Below are 21,485 nucleotides of genomic sequence, written 5' to 3'. Positions count from 1 at the left end.
TTTTGTATGATTTGTGTTTTTGTACATTGTTTGACCATTAATGAAGAACAATTTTTGATATTCCATCTTTTGAGTAGTGTGGCTTTTATCTCTCAATCATTTTGAATAATAGTGCTCTAATTGTAAGTGAGATGTTGAATTTTCAACAACTCGAGTAAGTCAGCAGTTATTGTTCTTCGTTTAAATGAAGATGAGAATAGTTGTGTGAGAACTAAAGAAATAGTAAGTATGAACTTTGGAGCAAAACTTAATTAATTAGACATTTGCATTTGAAGTCAGGAAAACCATGAGGCTAAAGTTAGAATAAATTGCTCACCTAAATTGGAATTAAAAGCCATAGATAGAAATTGTGCACCTGAATTAGTCACGTCAATAATTGCGTATTAGAGTGAAAAGAATGAAATGCAAAAAGAGGCAGCAAAGAAACAACTTCTAATAATGTTAGGAAACATGTTTTAGCAACTGATGAACAAGAAGTAAAATTCTAATTGATAAGCTACTGAACATTGGTGCTATGAAGATGGCACTGAATAAGAAGTTGAACAAGTTGGTTGTTCCTGTGATTATAGGCATTCAATATAAATTTTGTACTGAATTTTATTAATTAAATATTAACATTTCTCTTACTCATAAATATGCTATACATTCATGTTATATGAAATACAGGGACACACATTGATAAGGATACACAAGGAGAAGTGAAGCTAAAACTGATGCTCAGAAATAAATTACTTAGCAAACTACATTGTTCTAGCTTTAATTGAGATGAAAACGGAATTTGAATGTCTTCAAGTTGTAATAGTAAAGTAAGGGTAATAATTGATATTATAACTGAATTAAAACAAGCTAATCAATGTCTCTGCAAGAACATTTAAGTAATTACAGTAACACAAAAGCTATTTTGACTTGTACCCACTATTGAAAAGGCGATCAAATAATCTCACACTAACAAATCACCACTGCATCTGACAAGATATAAAGACATTTTGGTAAATATAGGAAAATACATACTACCCTAAGTAGTACCCAATCTATAACTATATTTCAAACAACTTCACAGTTCCAAAATACCCCTACCCTTGCAGTTGAAATTCAAAGACACTCTTTGACCAAAACTCATTCTTATATAGTATAAGAAATCATGATAATGTCAATTTTTAAATTTTTATTAATAAAATTAATTTATTAGACATGAGTGGAGTCACAAGTGAATTGATCTGGCTCACAAGCTAGGTCAAAATTGGATTCGATTAAACTCAATTTGACAGAGCATGAATAGAGTTCAAGCTGACTTAGCAAGTTGTTGAGTTAAGTCTAAGTACAGAGATATTCAACTCGTACATTTCTCAACCTACTTGATCCTATATATTTTTTTAATAAATTTTTCATTAGTAGTAAAATCACATGTACATCTTCCATATTTTCATTATTTATTGAAGTAAAATGTTTATTTTATTCATTTTAAAAGTATTATAATCATTTGTTATTTTATTTTATCTTGATTAGGTTTGAACTTGAGCTCATCTTGGTCAAACTTGAGTTCGAGTTTGAGTTCAAATTTGATGTTGAGAGCCCAATTGAGAAAAGGAGTCTGATAAAATTAAGTTGAATTTAACTCAGTTGGATCCAAATTTGACTTGACTAAGCTCATTTGAGCCTTAAACATGAGACATATTTCCCTATGTATTTGTTGAAAATATTACATATTAATAATTACCTCTTTGATTTATTTGAAAATATTAAAAATTAATAGTTATCTTTGGTTTATTTGAAAAATCACTATCAAGTATCTTGTACTGTCCTACATTTGAAATTATTTAGATTAAGTGTTTCGTTACATATGTAGAGTTTAGGGAAATCAATAGAAAAAAAATATGATCAAAGTTAAGAAAATATTTGAGCGACATCATAACTTTTGGAAGATTCTATAATTTCTTTTGGATATCATAATCTTGAGTTAAATTTACAATAAAATAAGCATTTGACCCACATCCAAATCTTTCAACAGTCTATGAGTAGTTGATGGACCAGGAGAAACTTCCAATTCAATCCCAAAAATCTTGTTTTCCAACACTTTATCTATCTTTTCAATATTGATTTTCAATCAAGTCCTTCAAAAAATGGCATTATCCAACTTTCTAGATCATTTAAATCCATATTTTAGCTGATTGCTAATTAAAAGAAAAACGTACAAAAAATAAGAAAAAAATAGAAGAATGCAGTGGTTGTGATAACTGAGGAGAAAGAATTCAACTCTTGGTGGTTACTTATGCAAAAGAGAAGAGTAAAAGAAATAAGGAAAATATAGAAAAATCAAGTGTAGACAAAAAAAACAAGTACTTAATTGTGATGTTATGATGGAAGAAAAAGAATTCTTAGAGGGAAAATAATTCATATTGGTCATTTGATGCAAAACAATAGTAAAAGAAATTAGGAAAAGATTGACGGGGCAAGCAAAGGGATATTGAAAAAATTAGGACTTGCTAAGCTACCAACATCTATTTATAGTTGAGAGAATTATTTTTAATGCAGTGAATAGATAGAGAGGCAAAGTAATACAATTGAGATATCTTTTTTTTTTCAATAAATAAATGGTAGATTCATGACAACAAAAGCAATTACACCAATACAAAAGAAATATATGTATGCTGAACTAAAAAAAATATTTAGAAAGTCTATTTTGTTGATATTCATTAATGAAAGTAGAGAAGAAAAGTTCACAAATATAAGTTGAGAGAAAAAAAAAAAAAAGAGGTAGACAGCTATAAACATAGTTGATAGAAGAAAAATTAAATAATCACAGAAACTTTGTTATCTACTCATCATCATAGTTAGTAAATGCTTGTAATATGCATATATAAATATATAAATGTATGTCTGTACATATAATTTAGAAAAACTCGTATATTATGTACATTTGTCAAATATTTTGAATAATACCTCTTATTTCCAACCAAAAGTACAAAATACGTAATAAACTTTCTTGTCTTATAGTTCATGAATAATAGTTGAATTTATATTACAATATATATATGTATTTTAAAAATAAGAAGAATTATAAGATATTTCTTCAATATATCTGCAATATAATATCAAAATTTCATAGAATTATATTTAACTTTGTATTTCATCAGCAAAATTTGTGGATAAAAATCAATGCTAATATTGCTTGGTATCTGGAATTGATGATAAATGAATCATTATCTTCAATTTTGTAATATTCATAGATATTAGCATTATTCATGTGTTATTTATGATGAAAAATTTTATTGAACTCATATTTTTAACACAAACTTAATATAATAGTGGATGGATATCCCAAATGCATCTTCATCTGTCTCTACAACCCCGAGCCATCGATTCCATCCCCTGAATCATCAACTGCAGAGAATGACTTTGAGCAATGACATTAGATACTGATCATCAAGGTATAAAAGCTCATAGTGGAAATAAAGAGTCTATTGATGCTTCAAGAAAAAATCTTGATTCTGATTCTCAGTCGACAAAGCAAGACGCAAGTGGATTAGGTCAGGTAGAAGATAAATTGGATAGGGACAAAAGTGAAGAGAATCAACTTGGCACGGGGGGGTGAGAATCCAACTATTGCTAATAGACATCTTGATGGATTCTTGAGTATGATGCCAAGAAGACTGGAAACTTTCCATTTAAGCTATCAGCTTTGAAACAATTCAGTAAGAACTGTCTTGTTGTTGATAAGTCAAATATGCAAAAAAGAATTTAGGAATTGAAGATGAAGTATGAACTATTTGCAGATAAAAGGATCAAGTTTTCAAATTTTCATGATTTCCAAATACTTTTAGAGTCCAAGAAAATTTGGGGTAACGTAAAAAATAAAAATACGTTGATTGGTCTGAAGAGCCTTGCAGAAATGTATGGATGTGATAAGTCACATATACTTGATGTTTCAGAAGCTCTAGGTGGAAAAATTTGTGAAAAGAGAAAACAGCATCCAAGCTTCTTCACGCTTGTTGTCGGGGAAAAGTAATTAAAAGGAAAAAGCAGTATAGGTGACAATGAAAAAATTACTTTCTTTACATGCTGAAGTTGCAGCAACTTTGGAAGAAAAACAAAGGGTAACTACAAAAAAAACCTCCTGTGATAAATCTAATATACAGAAAAGCTCCCCATAGTTTTAAAATATACAACACGACACTCCGTACTTTGAACTAAATTGTAAAAATGACGGAATCCGTTAAACTTAACGGAAATGACTTATTGGAACCTAAAAAAAAATATTTATACCTAATTTTTAACAAATATACCCATTCTACCGCTTAACCCTAAATTCTCTCTATCTAGAGAATAAAACAAATGATTTTTTTGATCTGTCTTTTGCTTAATTATATCAAGGCATTCTAGTCATTTCATCCATTTCCGTTAAGTTTAATGGATTCCGTCACCTTTATAATTTAGTTCAAAGTACATGGTGTTGTGTTGCATATTTTGAAATTACGGGGAGTTTTTCTGTATATTAGATTTACCACAGAGGACTTTTTTGTTTTTTATCTAAAAACAAATGATTTCGCAAAATATACTATTAGATATAAGAGTGCTTAATATTGTAGTTTTTATAGAATAAACATAACAACAAGAATAGTGTTTATTGTAGGTGCTTTTTAGCCTACAAATTTGATACAAATATTTAGACTAAGTGTCTTTCTTAATTTCACTTTTTCTTCATTCCACACCACAAGAACAGCTTTTGAGGATGCACAATTGAAGAATTTTTCTTACTTTTATTTCTTTTTATAGAAAAATAATACTTAAATGATTGAAATCTTTTTGTACTATTTCAATAAAAAGAAATTTTCACTTTTTCTTGTTAGTTTCATTGCAAATTACTATATTAGCAACTTTGAATAACTAAAAAGATGGGAAAGAAGACAAAGACCATAAGAACACAGTGGCATTATTTGTTGTGCTTAATTCATGATCATGTAAATCGTTGTGCAAGACATAGGCATAAGATCAGTCCTTAAAAATATAGCAACGATTGAAAGAAGACAACGATTGAAATGGAATCAGTTCTTAATGTTTTGTTTGTCATTCACATTAATTATACCTTTTCTTTGCTAGCTTTGATAACTAAGAAAATTCATTTTGTCATAATTATAATTAACCAAAAACAATTATGAAGACGACCTTTTCTTTGGACTAAATATATATATATATATATATTAGGACAAATTTCGCTTTGCCCCCTTAACTTGCACTCAATTCTTACTTTCCATCTTAAACTTCAATTTTAAAACAATTGCGCTTTAATTTCTCAAATGGATCCCATTTATACCATAAGCAAAATTAACAAAGTTAAGGGATGTGCACACAATGCACAAGAGTAGTCTTTGCATGTCAATAAAAGAACTAATCTCCCTTTACACCTCAATTTGCATTTAACTCTTCCTTTGCTTCCTAAACTTAAAATTTGAATAAATTGCACCCTAAACTTATGAACTTGTCTCCTTTGAGTTTTTTTTTTTTTTTTTTTAAGTTCAAACATTCCCACTGTAAGTGGTAAGATGGATCCTAAGGTGATCAAATTGGCTCAAGAGTTAGGCCAGTATGGACAATAGAAAAAAAGAGTGAAAATGTCAAAGCCACAACAGAACTTATCATTGCACTGGTACTTTAATTGTATGACGACAATTGCCATCTGTTTAAGCATTTTAGGTGGAACACACTAAATACTTTTGAAAACTAGCCCTTGAGAGAAAAGATGTCATTGAATTTGATTGGAGATGTTTGTGATTCTTTTTTTTTTTTTTTTTGGTTTGCCACGGTATCCAGGGCTTTGCCCTGACTAATCCGTTGGTGATTCTTAGATCTAGTATGATAAAGCCAAAAAATCCTTGTCCAAAATGTTCTTTCTCTTTCTTTTTTTTTTTTTTTTGGGATATGGATACCGTATGCCAATATTATTAGATAATATTTAAGGATGCACATAAAATAAGTGGAATTTTTTCTATTTTGTAAATCTTGAGAAATGGTTATTGTTTTAAAATGGGAGGAGTTTAAATGTTTCTTGAGCCAAGAATTTATTTGTGTCCATAAGGATTAAATGCAATATACACCAAGTTGCAATTTATCCTCTCAAACTTTTTTTCATAGGCACTGCACTCCTTAATATTTTTAGAAAAAAAAAAGTGAACTTTTTTTTTAAAAAAAATTTCTCTAGCAGGGGAGGGCATAAAGGAATTAGAACCCAAGACTTTTAAATTCTATAATCTCAAAATCAACTAATAGACCAAGGTCTCCTAGGTTAAAAAAAAAAGGTGCCCTTGCTACATCAATCATTATTTCTTTTCCTTTTCATATCATTTTTTATATGCACGCCTAGAAATAGTATTTTTAATTTTATTTAACTTGGTGTATGAGAGTATTTTTAATTTTATTTAACTCGGTATATGAGATTATGTGACATGATTTTTATTTGGTTTTAATTTATGGTAAACAATGCAACCTATATTCATCTTTTATTCAGGTATTAATATTTGAAATTGTTAAAACCACGTGAAAACACTTGAAAGATGTAAGGTCTGCATGGATTTACCATTTTTTTCACAAAAAAGTTTTTCAAATACATACTACAATGACACACTTCCAAAAACACATTCATACAAATCTCAAATATAACTAATAATTAAAAAAAAAAAAACCTTCCCTCTCTATCTTCTTCCACCTATTACCACCATACACCACCATCCAGGCATCCACCACCCCTCTCCCTTCCTCCACCGCCACTGCTGTTATTGTATAACTTGGTGTATGCCTATGCACACCGTTTTATTTATACATTGAATTGGTGTAAATGAATAAAAGTTTTTTAAAACAACAAAGTTAGCTTTATTGCATTATTCCACAATGCCTTAATGAAAAGGAATTATCAAATAAAATACATGCAATTTGTTCTATAACTTTATTATATTTGCTCTCAAATTGATTGTTATTAATCTCAACACCTTACTCACCTTCCCATTAAAAAATAAAAAAGAAGAAGAAGAAGCATTCTGATGTTAATCCCATCCTATCATCTTATGTTCACCTAAAGTAACCTTTATAAAATGATTAATAAATTTCCCACAACCAACAAACATCTCCTGCTCTCTTCACATTAAGTATAATAAACTATATTCTTCACTTAAGTTTAACAAAATATACTATTCTTTAAGGTGAATTATCTACTACACATACACATATATATAGCATCGGCAATTGGTATGTATATAGCATGTGTTATCTACCAAATGTGATTCTAGATAATTACTAAATAAGCAGCATTTTACCAAATTTTATTCAATTAAACTTCTGCAAAAGCATAGTGAAAATCAAAATCAATTTTCATGAGAATAATTTTGCAACTTACTTTCATTTTTTATTTTTTTCAAATAATTCTTTTAAATTTAATTAGTTATACACAGTTACACACATAAATCACGCCTTAATAGTAACTAATACATACTATACACTTTTTTTTTCATGATCAAAGTGGAAATTAATTAAGGGTTTTCAAATGAATGTTCATTGGGTATTTGTTTTTTTTTCCTTTTATAGTGTAAGTGAGGGGCTCGAATTTGAGACCTTTCAGGTATACTTTTTCCTCCGAACCACTCAACATATTCCTTCCCTAGTAGGTATTTATTAATACACTTATATTTCACCTAACTTACCATGTATATACATACTAACAATTATTATCTTTTCTTAAACTTATATATCCCTAATTAATTTTATCTTTTTAAAAATTTAACACCTCAAATACATCTATTTTAATGAACACGTAGACCTATTAATTAATTATTAGCTCAAGAATCTAATAAAGTTGCATGATAAACATTTTCTTTCCACTTCTTAGGCTGTGTTTGATAACCCTATTTAGAACCTTAACTTAATAGATTCAGATTTTTATATGTTCAGATGTATTTGATAACTAAAAATTGAACATCTGAATTAATTAAGTGGCACCGAATTTTTTAGACAAAATTTGTTCCTAATAATAAGTGACAAGTTATTCACTTATTATTTAATGTGATATACAATTAAATGTATCAAGTACTTAATAATTCAGTAACTTAATAAATTCAGATTTCAAATTTCAAATTTTAGACTTCAGTTTTCAAATTTCAATTTTATCAAACGCACCCTTAGATTCAGGACAGAATAAATCTATTTCCCTTTCCAAATATCAAGTGAAAAGGCATCAAGTTCCCAGAATCCAACTTGGGCTAAAAATTTATTCCCAACCTTTCTGCAAGGGATAATTTTAGAAACCTTTCACGAGGTTTCTGACTATTTCATTGGCCTTCCTTTAAGTTTTAAAAATTACATTAACCTCCACTGAGGTTAATTATCCTATAACATTTAGATCTAATCAATAATTAAAAAGTGATATTAGAAGCGATAAAATAATATGATTCCATTATTGCCATCATCTACTACATTATTTAATTAATTTAATACCAACCTACATATTAAACAAAAGCACTAAAATTTGTTATTTATCTTTAGAGATCAAATCACATATAGCATAAAAAATAGTATAAAATTTTATACAAGATCCAAATTATTTAATACAATATTCAAATTACTTTTTTTAGTTACATACCCATTATCAAACATGATCAACAATAGATAATCAAAAAATTTGCAACCAAAATAATATAGAGAACAAACTTTAACATCATAAATATTCTTGTCAACATATTAAGGTTAGTTATTGAAATTTTTATGGTATTAAAATTTGCTCTTTATAATATTTTGGTTACAAATTTTTTTGATTGTTTGTTGTTGATTATGTTTGACAATGAATTTGTAACTGGAAAGAGCAATTTGGATCTTCTATTACATGAAATATATAGAATGATATATTATTTTTGATGCCATATGTGATATAAATACCTGATGATAAACAGCAAATTCTAGTGTTTTCTTTAACATTTAGGTTGGTATTAGTTTAATTAAATAATATAGGAGATGAAAGACAGTAGTGGAATTATATTATCTTCTCTCTTCTAATATCACTTATTAATTGTTGATTGGACTTATATCTTACAAGACAATAAACCTTAAGGGAGGTTAGTGTAAATTTTTAAAACTTGAAGGGAGACCGGTTAAATAGTTAAAAACCCTAGGGGAGGTTTCTGAAATTATGCCTTTCTACAAAGCTGAAGGGGCATATTCCAATCTTCTCCGGGTCCCTCAAACTTTCCTTCTGTTTTTCAACTCCTATTTTTCTCTTTCTTGTCTGGTGGGCGTCCAACCTATTCAACACGGACAATAATTTTGTCCTTTTCATCAAATAAATTTAAAAAACTACCCCTTTATAGGTAGATATAGACCGAATAAAACCCACAAAATCCCCTCTTGATTCCATCAAAATTCGACGAATTGTCTGTTTTTCAAATTGAAAGAAATATAGGGATCTGAATTGCTCATAACTTACAATTGATAAATTTTGCTTGAATTTGTTTCAATTTTTTTTGGAGAAACGAAAATGTTTAATGGTATGATGGATCCTGAATTGATCAGATTGGCTCAAGAACAGATTAGCCGGATGTCGCCGGCTGAGTTAGCCCGGATTCAACAACAGGTAATTTCGGATGCATTTTACAATGACCCTTTTTGTGAATTTTGGATTCGATTTTGTTTTTTTTGGGTTTTTTGAGATTGTATAGGACACCCTTTTAGATTCTAAGGAAAAGCCGTGTTGTAATTTTGAGTTTAATAATCATTATTTACCTCGTTTTGAGGATTTATGGTTTTGGATATGTGCTTTAATGAGTTCCTTTTTTGACGAAATACGAGGTTTAGTATGATGTAACTTTGTCATGTAGCTGTCCAATTCATTAGATGATTTTATTCTCTTAGCTTGTCTCACTTATCTGGAGCAGCTTTGTAATTTTGGGCAACTAATAATGTTTTCTTTACATTTTACTTTAGTTACTAATGTTTCCTTCTGAGCATGCTCCTTTTCATGATTTTCTCTTATGGAAGTTCTAAGTTTTGAAACTTGAGGTTCAGAGTTATCTGCCAATTATGGTTATTTTTCTACTGATTGATTGGATGGGCCTAAGATATTGATTAGTTCTCCGAAGACAATGTACAATTGAGTTAAATGTGGTTTCACTCATTGCTGGTCAAAGTTTCAGTGAAAGGAGAATGGGGTAAGAAATTAGGGGTTAGGGAACGGCTGGTAGCTGCACCTGGAAATTAGTAAAGTTTGCTCTTGATCCATTTTAAATTCTCGATTTCATAAGATTTTTAGTGTCGCTTGTCGATTTGGTTGTATTAACAGTATCTATTTCTTGTTTTTCTTTTCTCCTCCATTAGTTTTTCCTTTTTCTTTTGTGCATGAATTTTAAACCCTAATTCAAATATATCCTAGTGCAACCTAATTGGACGTGGTCAATGTGGACATTGCAGATGATGTCCAATCCTGAGTTATTAAAGATGGCTTCTGAAGGCATGAAAAACCTGAGGCCTGAAGACTTAAGGAATGCTGCAGAACAGATGAAGCATACACGGCCAGAGGAGATGACTGAGATTGGTGAGAAGATGGCTAATGCATCGCCTGAAGAGCTTGCAGCTATGCGCACTCACTTAGATGCACAGGTTGCTTATGAGATAAATGCAGCTGAGATGCTGAAGAAACAGGTATTTCATTGGCCACCAGAGAGTAATGTTGCAAATGTAAACTTTTAGAAGTTGTTTTGAATTCTCATTACTTTCTTCAGTGAGAGACTTGAAACTGATGAATTGATAAGCTGGAAGTAAGTATTAACATATTCATAACTGGAATCCGAGTGACTATACATTTATTTGACATTTTCTTTCTTAATTTACCTCTTAGATTATGAAATCTCTACATTGACTGCTTTTTCTTTTACACTTCAAATATTGAAAATAGAAGCATAAATTAAATTTGAAAATTTAATGTAAATTTGCATTAAGGGATGGCTTTCTATAAGTGATTTATCAGCTACGCTTCTGAAATATGACTATTTAGTGCTCCATGGAAGTGTCATTGTTTGTTATCTTTTTCTCTGCCCTATTTTTGGAGTCAGTGCTTTGGATTAGATTTGCATATAAATATGGTTCTTTCTGTATATTACAGGGGAACCAATTTCATAGCCAGGGAAGATATACTGATGCCCTGCAAAAATATTTGCTAGTAAGTATAGCACTAGAGATGTTTGCATCTTTAGGTTCCTTATAGCTGGGCTGTACTGTGATTTTGACAATTACTGACTTGTCCTTTTTTTTTTTTAAAGGCAAAGAATAACTTGAAAGACATTCCTACCTCCAAAGGCAGAAATCTTCTTTCAGCATGTTCTCTTAATTTGATGTCTTGTTATCTGAAAACTGGACAGTATGACGAGTGCATAAAGGAAGGTACAGAGGTATGGCTTCCTTTGTTTTGCTCTCGGCTCAGATACTTGTTGTGCTTTAATTGCTGAAATCATCATGACATATTCTTGTGCCTGTCTGTTTTAGCACTTGCTCTTGGAGACTTACATTGAGTGTCTGCTGTTTGTTATGGAAAATGATTAATGCTGCCTGAAATCTTACTGTGATGTGTATTGCTCCAGGTTTTGGCATATGACAGGAGCAACATCAAGGCCCTCTACCGCCGTGGTCAAGCCTATAAAGCATTGGGACAATTTGAAGTTAGTTGACTTAGTTGACTTATGGTTGGTTGCAAATGCAAGTTTGATTCCCTTTATTGTTTTAACATAGTGCATGTGTTGTTGGGTCAGAGTGCTGTTTCAGACTTGAGTAAAGCTCATGAAGTTTCTCCTGATGATGAAACAATTGCAGATGTTTTAAGGTATCTAATTTTCACTTAAGACAACCCTTTAGTCTAAAAATTCAAAGATTGTGTCATATAACCTCATAAACTAATCTTCCCTACTGTGTAAGTTCTTGTTGACTTTGCTTTACTTCTCAAAGCTTTTAGAAATTGAGTTTTAAGTCTGCGCTGCTTACTCATGCAGAGATGCTAAGGAAAATCTGATGAAAGAAGGTCATGCTCAAAAATCAAGAGGTATGTAGATTTTCCATCAACAATTAGTAGGAATGTAGATTGAACAGGCCCATTTATATTAGTTTTTCAATCTGGTGGAGTCTCAAAATTCAGAAATAGCCATAACTCTTGTAATTTCTTTGTGCTAAGATTATGTTCATTTCTATTGTGTTGAGGCTTGATTTTCCTTTCCATTTTGTAGGGTTGATTATTGAGGAAATAGCCGACGAAGAGCCAACCAGCTCATCTGCAAGCCATGATAGTGCTCCTGCAGAATCGTCTTTCACCAAACCACAAGAAACCAGTGGCCACTCTCAGAATCAACCTGATGTCCCTGGGCGTCCTCATTCAACAAGTTCAGAGTATTTGCAGGCATTAAAAGATGATCCAGAATCTATCAGGTATATTTAGCTGCATGACAATTTAATTAGACAGAAATAGTCCTCTATCAAATTAGCACCGGAAGTTATGCAGTGCTAAAATTGAAAACTATGACGTGACAATGTCAGGGAACCTGAATACAACAAGGGCTGTGTGCATTCACTCTTTCTTTCTTTTTTCTTTTGTCTATGTTGGTTGTGGCGAAGCTGGAAAGTGTACACAATTTGCCTGATATTCGTTTCTTTCCAGAGGAAAAGTTTCATCTGTATAAAAGTTAGAATTGTCTCTTGGACTCCTTTTTATTTGTTCTTGAAGAAAAAAAAGACAATAAAGTGCAGGGCTGGCCTTCGGACATTTTTCATGCAGATTGGATAATTACTTAACATTCTTTGTGCTCTATACTATGTTCAGTTCAATTTTCATATGCATTTGGCTGTATCTGCATTGGCACATTTGATCGTTATTCTGCTTGTAACAAGTATCTTTTGATGTCATCATTCTGCATCTTGATTTGCTTGAGGCTTTATAATGCATGGGCATGTTCAACATTAAATAGATATTGCATTTTCTTGATTTCATACTGTAAATTAAATACATAATTACTATTTCCTGATTGTCAGCCTTTTGTTGTTTTGCATTGGAATACAGATCCTTCCAAAACCTTATTTCTCAAACAGATCCTGAAACCCTAGCTGCTATGGGTAATGGGAAAGCTGAAGGTGTAACTCCCGATATGATCAGGACTGCCTCGAGTGTTATTGGCAAAATGCCTCCTGAAGAACTTCAAAGGATGATTAAACTAGCTTCCTCCTTCCAAGGAGGTAACCCAATTTTAAATAGAGGATCAATGCCAACTGATGTGAGTCCTGACATGCTCAAGATGGCATCAGAAATGATGAGCAAGATGTCACCTGAAGATTTCCAACAGATGTCTGAAATGGCATCTTCTTTGAAAGGGGTTGATGGAGCATCATCATCTGCAGCTTCTAGTGGTTATAGATCAGATTACCAGTCAAAAACTCGAGATACTCAAAACAATGTGATTGTTAGTGACAATGCCAGTGAAAGTAGTACTTCCCAAGAGTTCCTGAGTTCAAGTAGCTTTCAGTCGAGTATGCCAAGCTCAAGTACTGATCTGCAAGAACAAATGAGAAACCAAATGAAGGATCCAGCTATGCGGCAGGTGATTAACTTATTTCCTATGGAACAAATTGTCATCGAGATCAATGACATCTTATTCATACATCTTTCCTTTCCGAAACTAGTCTTTCCTCAAATTTGCTGTCTATATCTAAAAAATGCATCATACTTATATTTAGCAGGTTTTGTCTGTTTACTTCCTGGAATTTCGTTTATGTTTGTGTATGGAATTTAGCAGGTTTTGTCTGTTTACTTGGTGGAAGTTTGGTTATGTTTGCATATGTAGAATATTTATCTGTTGCTTAATTGTTTCATTTCCATGATTTCCTGGCAGATGTTTTCGTCAATGATTAAAAATATGAACCCAGACATGATGGCAAGCATGAGTGAACAATTTGGACTAAAGCTTTCTCGCGATGATGCTGCAAAAGCTCAACAAGCCATGTCATCTTTGTCACCAGAAGACTTGGATAAAATGGTAACTCTCGCTTTGAGATTGGCTGTATATAAATCGTTACATTTTCCTTTGCCTTCTTGCTTTTAACTTTTTCAGGCCATTCGTTATCATGCTTATTTCTTCTGGATGTACCCTCTAAATATTGAACAACTCTCATTGCAGATGAGGTGGGCGGATAGGTTGCAACGAGGAGTGGAAGGGGCTAAGAAGGCAAAGAATTGGCTTCTGGGAAGACCCGGTATGATTTTGGCAATCCTCATGCTTCTTTTGGCAGTCTTCCTCCACTGGTTGGGGTATATTGGTAAGTAGATTGGGGCTGCCAACTACCAGTATCAGCAGAGTGACAAATGATCTTCAAACTAACAACACAACGGGTTGATTAATCTTCATTGGTCCTTAATTCTCCCTGGACCTAAGATACCTACCTATATGCCAACAGTGTGGAGGTGCATTCGGTGGATCCTAGACATCATCCTCTGTTTGTTTTTGTAATTTGCTAGCCTCTAAAATTCACTCTTTTTTATTATTATTTTATGTTCATTGTCAAATTCTTTCGTTTGTAACTTAGAATAATGATTGAAGGGAGAACCAAGTGTTCCAACCCTTGTTTACTGGAACATTCTATGAGTAAAAGTGCCACAAGTAATTCTAGTGCTTAAGATGAAAATAATACTGATTCTATAAATTTTTGGCTTAGAACGACCATGTGTAGTTGAATATTCAAAGTGCATACATTTGCAGCAAATGCTCATCCCTAAAAGGATTCTACATATTGTTTTTGGATTACACATTATTTTCACCTTATTTATACTGACTTGCTTGGATCATCAACACATTTTTCAATCACTTTTTTATCTTATATATATCACATCAAAAAAAAGTGTTACAGTATTTTTAAACAAAATTATCTCAAATAATTTACTATCCAAACACACGAGATTACAGCTAATGCAGCGCTTATGGTTCCATGTCACCAAGTGATTCATGTTACTTTGACAGAACTTCATTCTTGTATCGTCAAACCATCACTCAATAATATAGTACCAATATTTATTTGATTCCAAAGTCAACGCAGTGTCTATTTTCTCCACAACAAATTTAACTAACTAGCCCGCCATTACTTCTTGAAGATCATTGGCATGAGCAATGCCAGTATCTATAATCACTGTGTAAAATTACTGTCATTGTTGAGCCAGCTGCAGGCCATTTCGGACTAAATGCTTGAAAAGAGCCTGGTCAAAGGTGAAATCAATGTTGGACGCTCCAACGTTGGAGGCAGCCAAGGTCACATCAGAATGCTTCTTTAGCTCGTGGCCACGGCTGAATTGCTTCATCCATGATCCAGTTTCCGTCGACCAGTTTGGTTCTTTCGGCAAAAGCATGTTTTTTAAAGGGATCAGCCGCCTTTCCTAAGCCGACATCATTTGGCATTATATTGTTCGAGTGTTTGCTTTGTCATGTATGACGAGGAAAATCAAAATGAAATAGAACAACAGAGCAAAAAGTTGTGGGCTTGTGAGATCCAAGGCCACAGTTTCTCTGTCCGAAAAAGATGGTATAGCCACCATTTGACAATGAATCATCTGTTTCGATCAACTGCTTTTACATTCTGTATTGTTAAGAAACACTTCACCTTTTTTAAGGGGGAGGGTAGGATATAAGAAATTGAGAGAAGGAAGAGGAGAATAAAACTCGAGAATTTTAATTCATGGAGTCTCAATCTTAATCACCAACCTAATGCCTATTTGACAAGAAACACTTCACTTACATCTTATGTCCCAAAAAAAAAAGAGAGAGAGACTTGTTAAGAAATGATGTAGTAACATTTTTCTAAAATAACCATTAAAATGGTAAAATAACGAGCTCCATGAACCTTTTATATGGTTTTTGATCGAAGGGGTTACATTGCTTTCAGGTTTTGTTTACATGGACACGTCACACAAAAAATTTAAATTCAACATTTATGATTTATGTGGTTGTTTGGTATGAATATTTCTTCCTTTTCCTGTTCTCCTTCCTTCGCCTTTTTATCATCGTGTGCGTGTGCAGAATCTACGATACTCACTCAAGAAAATATTAAATGAATCATATACAACACGTGATATAATATTAATCATCTATCATCAAGTGATGACAATGGGTCATTCTTTGTCTATCCGCAACAATACCTTATATTCATTACACAAGAAATGACTCGCTATTATTACTTGATGACTTAATAGTTTATAGTATATATATTTTTCCTCCTCCACGGTTCACAATGGCAGCATACTGGTATTTTTCGAGTAAATTTCATTTTTATGGTTGAAACAAATAAAACTCCTATAAAGATAAGGCTAGAGATCGAAGCCTTAGGCGGCACTTTTACTTTGTCATCGGACCACCAACCCCTACACTTAAGCTTTACAAAGATTACACCAAATTGACTTTCTCTACAAAGATAATACTAAACTGACTTTCCTCCACACCCACCAAACTTTCTTCCACTCTCATATTTACTCAGGAAATTGAAAGTCCTAAATTTTTAGACAAAGAGCCAAAATCTCTATTAGTGCTATCCATATGCTCTTGGTGTTAATTCGACCTACTTGTGTACTTGAGACTTTATTTGACTACAACTAGTTTTTAACTGCATGGCGGAACTAGAAAATTTTTAGTTTGAACTTTGAGGGGGCGTAATATATACACGTAAACTGTGGAGTCAATATAAATATTTTAAAAAGTTTTAGGGGACAAATTAAGTTATCTGCGGTAATTTTTTTTAATACGTGTAGATGCACGTCAGGTAATTCAATTTTAAATTTTAAATCTATTTTTTGTATAAGTCACATATATTTACATTCACTATATTAATAGTGGATAAAAACTTAATCCTAACTTAATATATATACATATATAAGAAATTTTGAAAATTTTTCAAACTCTTAAGAGGAGAAAGCATGACTTTCTAGAACATAGCAGGGCAAATAGCCAAATATATAAAGGAAACTTTAAAAATTCTCAAAATTTAACGGAGTACTTTTTTTTTTTTTGGTCAAAATTTAATGAAGTACAAGGTATTCATTTCTAGAAATTGGGGGCGGTAACCCCTCCCTGCCGCCGCCCGCTTAGTTTCGCCATTGACTATATAGGACTGAAAATAATTCCGCCTAAATTTCGAAAACTAGTCATTAAACATCAGTAATGCAAGATTACCAGGAGTCAAACATGGAACTTATTAATTTCTCCAAGTATTAAATTGTCATTAGATGTTTTGCTATGACCTTTCCCACCTGATCAAATCTAATCATCGACAACGGTTTAATTCCGCAAAAGTATTAGATGTCGTGTGGAAACACAATCTAATATTTTTCAAGAAAATGAGCTGTCACTAATTCAGGATTAATTGCTAAGCAACAACCCGTGAAAATTCTTTTCTTTTTTTTAATTTTTTGTAAAAATTTTCTCTTCAGCTCCTTGACACGCATTGGGAAACATACATAGTATAGAATTAATATTTATTTTTACCAAAAAAAAAAAAGAATTAGTATTTGCATATGGCATACTATTGAGATCGTGTGAATTGAAATTAAGTAAATAGCAATATGATTGGAAATTAGAGGGAAATAAATAGCACTAATTTGTCAGTACTAATTGAAAAAAAATTACTTCTAGAGGGAATGACATAAGTTCTTTTTTTATTAAATAAAAATATGGATTTTTATCAAATTTTTGATCAAATCTATGGATTTCTCTTATATTGTATTCTTGGGGGAATAATAAGAAATACGGTTGCCCCCATTTCTGGTGACTTCTCTCGAAAAACAAAAGAAAAACGAATGGAAAATGGGAATATGGTTGCTGACTTAGTGATTATCATGATGGTAATTAGATGACCAATTCAACGCCTTTTGTTTGTGGCAATCCTTGAAATTCCAGCCACTGATGGCAACACTTAAAAAGAGACTGCAGTTGATAGCTGGATCATATAATTAGAATTTGAAAAAAGAAGGAGTACTTCATGCTTAGACACTACAAGATTGAAAATGAACAAATTCTAGAACAAGTATACCAAATGTTTTCTTTAAAAACGGAGGTGGCTACCTTGACTTTTTTTAACAAATTAACAGCCTAATAGGGCCAATGAAATCAAAATTTCAGCTCCAATATTATGGTCACGTCCCTAACCATTAAAACATCCCTAATTTGTCTCCAACAAAAATTTTCAAGTTGGAAACAAAAACTAATTCTTCTCGAAGGAAATACTATCTAGTTTATTCTTCATGGCGAACAAGATTAGCTCTTGCTCGAGCTCAATGTAATGAAAAATTTCCCCAAATTTTAAAATATTACGATGATCTCTCCTAAAATTTCTTAAATTTTAAACCACTCTTATAGTTTGCAAGGATAATAGAGAGGGACGTCGTCGCAATTGAAAGCCTAAACAATTTTACAAGGCCAAGAATACCAAGTTAACAACATTCATATGCGGGAATTTTGTAATAGTCGTCGTACAGGCAATATTATGGCAAGAAAAGATATCAATTTACATAAATTTTTTGCGTTTTATACCTTGTTCATTTTTTGTGCACTTCTGAGATAATAATAGTGGACTTCAGCTAATCTTGATGAATTGGTATCCTTATTAATTACACGATCAAGATTAAATTGTGTACTAATAATCTTTTTTATTTTTCAACAAATACATACCAATCGACAAATCCTCCAACAAATACATACCCTAAATCGATCCATTGTAAATATGGGAAAACTCAAGGAGCTTATTGTAATAAACGCAGTTCCATGGTCCATTGGCATGGTCCCATTAATGTCGAACCCACAAGCAGACTTCAGTTGCGTGACCGGTCAAAATCACATAATATAAGAACTAACTTCCAAAATCGTGATATCTATGCGTTAAATTCGCACTTGCGTGTTTCTTCTTTTATGAGTTTATCTGTCTTTCGTCTGGCCCTCAAATGTCTCCCTCCGCACACCTGCTGACGCGTCTCCCACTTGTCCTCCCAATTTGTTTCTTGCCACTGTAACTCAAGCACTAATTGAAATATCTTCCTATAATTGAAGATTCAGGTTGCTATAATTCTCCATCCACAAGATTTTCCCCCTATTTTCTCCGCTTCTAGCCAAATTTAACCTCATCTCCTCTTCCTATTTTAGTGCTTTCTGGAATTTTCCCCCCATAAATCTGATCTCTTTTAAGAACCCATCATTTTTTTCCCCTTAGATGGGCTTAAGCATGGCTTAGGTCGAAAACCCAGATTAAGAAAAGGAGAAGAAACAAAAACCCATTTGGATTTTGCCTTAGGGTGAAGAATCGTTTTGTCTTTTTTTTTTTTCCATCCTTTGATTGTAGTGAGTTGACTCAGTGGTAGAGAGAGATGGCGACGGCGACGACGATGGCTCAGCATGTTATGATTGAGTCGCCCACGATGAATAGGAGGCAACCGTTGTTACCGGGTGGCTCTGCGGCTGCGGCGACTGCGACTGCGGCGGTGAAGGACGAGAGGGAGTGCCCGAGTGGGAGGACGATAGGGGAAGTTGCAGGTGTGACTACGGCGGAGTGCGCCGCCGTGTGCTGCTGCTGTCCATGCGCGGTGATGCACCTGCTCATCTTGGCCGTCTATAAAGTTCCCAAGGGGCTGTGTAAAAAAGCCTGGAAGAAAAATAAGAGGAAAAGATTATTAAAGAAAAAGAAGAAGAATTTGGAGGAAAATAAAAGTGGGCCGAATGGCACTCATCATGATGATGATGAATCATCATCTGACGATTATGATGATAATCAGAAGGGCGTTGGTGTAATGGACGCCGTTGATCTTGATTCTGAAATGTGGGACCGGTTTTACGGGGCTGGGTTTTGGAGAAGTCATTCTCAAAGGGAAGATTAATTGATTAATGATTTTTTTCCCCCAAGATTTTTCCCTTTTTCTTTGAGAGGTAAATTTTGGGGTTTTTTTTCCACAAAAAAAAAAGGTAAGGGGATTTTTGGGATGATGAAAAATGAGTAGTTGGCTTAAAAAAAAAAAGAAAAAGAAAAAAAGAGTAGTTGAGAAAGGGATTTGATTGTGATTGATCAAAGATGAGTGGTGGTAGGCGGTTGTGATTTTGTTTGGAGTTCTGAATTTTGATTGATCACTTGTTTTTCTTCAAGGTATGCAATGTATAGGCAACAGGCCAAAAACTTGAAATGTTATGAATATATGGCAACTGTAAAGAGTGAACCGAAGGGTCTTCAAAGGTTTTTTCTGTCTTCTTGTTTTACGTAGTGAACGAAAGGCTTCTTTTGCTCTCCATCAAAAATTCAAAATGCATCTCTTATCCAAAATCTTGCTTTGACATTTTCATTTTCTTTCTCAAGTGCCTTTTAGGTATTTCGAGCTTTTTTTTCTGCCAATTTTGATTACGTTTGAGCATGTTGACATCTTATAAAAATTCAACTAGACATCCAAATTATGAAGTTTGATACTCTATTGAAGTGTGAAAATGTGTAGCCTATGCATTTTCTTCTTGATTTAGACACCATGCAAAAGCTTATGTGTGTGTATAAAAATTTATTGCAAAATGTTTATTTACCCTGCTACTATTGGTGGTTTTGTTTTTTTTTTTTTTTGGTGACAATCTTTTTGCAAGTTTTAGGTCAAAGGGTTTTCGATATCTCTGATGTTTCATCTTTAATTTACTAGGACTCATTCTTGCTCCTTTTCTGCATTGAGGTAATCTCAAGGTACAGAGACAATTGCAATAGGCTATGATTATGAGAATATGATTGTTGAAGCTGTAATTTCTTCTATTGGGGTGGCTCCAAATTTTGTAGTGGATGCTGTTTTGGGGATCTGCCTGTCAAATTTTCCCATTGGAATAGGGTGGTTAATTCAATTGACTAACAAGACATAGATAACAAAGGATCCCCCCTTTTAGTAGTAGAAATCTGTCTATGCTAAACATTTGCAGCAAGGGCTTTTGCTTTTGTTGTGGACTTTGTGTCTGTTCTTTGTTGTATCTTTCTTATTTTCAAGTTGCAAAATTGAAAACATGAAAATTTATACCCAAAACTTGTATTGATGAATCCAGTGTAGGCTTGCCTAGCCATGGGAGTATTGCAACTCGATCAAGAGTTATTTGATCAATAAAGTGTAGAAATTTAGCCCTTTGATATGAGTGGAATAATCACTTTCTAGTGCTGCTAAATTATTGAAATGTTGAGTTTCCAAATGGTACGAGTCAAATTTCTGATACACCAAAACAAGCGTGAGAAACTTTGTATCTTTTCAAGTAAACCTTTTACATGCAAAAAAAAAAAGGTTGTGATGTAAGAACCTAATTCACAAGATTAGAGAGCATCCATCATATGGCCTGGATGAATGTATAGATTACCTTTAGGTGGTTGCATTGCATGCCATACGTGGATGGTACCAATACCATCACCTGTATTGGTGATTATAATAGGAAGTTTAGGATGAAAACACACAC

The 21,485-nt window shown here is 32.7% G+C and overlaps 2 protein-coding genes across 2 annotated transcripts; both read left to right on the top strand.

The window, feature by feature from the left end:
• The first annotated feature begins 9,319 nt into the window (after positions 1-9,319).
• LOC113750668 (outer envelope protein 61) lies at positions 9,320-14,677 on the top strand. The gene is made up of 11 exons (XM_027294623.1): positions 9,320-9,607; positions 10,441-10,671; positions 11,132-11,188; positions 11,289-11,417; positions 11,607-11,684; positions 11,775-11,845; positions 12,012-12,061; positions 12,243-12,441; positions 13,070-13,604; positions 13,896-14,039; positions 14,181-14,677. The coding sequence occupies exons 1-11, from the start codon at positions 9,512-9,514 to the stop codon at positions 14,325-14,327; spliced, it is 1,737 nt and encodes a 578-aa protein (XP_027150424.1). The 5' UTR covers positions 9,320-9,511; the 3' UTR covers positions 14,328-14,677.
• A 4,323-nt stretch (positions 14,678-19,000) lies between these two features.
• On the top strand, positions 19,001-21,160 carry LOC113777312. Its single transcript, XM_027322346.1, has 2 exons — positions 19,001-20,253; positions 20,699-21,160. The coding sequence occupies exon 1, from the start codon at positions 19,397-19,399 to the stop codon at positions 19,901-19,903; it is 507 nt and encodes a 168-aa protein (XP_027178147.1). The 5' UTR covers positions 19,001-19,396; the 3' UTR covers positions 19,904-20,253; positions 20,699-21,160.
• Positions 21,161-21,485: the final 325 nt, after the last annotated feature.

Source organism: Coffea eugenioides, chromosome 1 (assembly GCF_003713205.1).
Source record: "Coffea eugenioides isolate CCC68of chromosome 1, Ceug_1.0, whole genome shotgun sequence".
Classification (NCBI taxonomy): domain Eukaryota; kingdom Viridiplantae; phylum Streptophyta; class Magnoliopsida; order Gentianales; family Rubiaceae; genus Coffea; species Coffea eugenioides.
The sequence above is the reverse complement of the archived record's forward strand: the minus strand, read 5'-3'. Positions and strand labels throughout refer to the sequence as shown.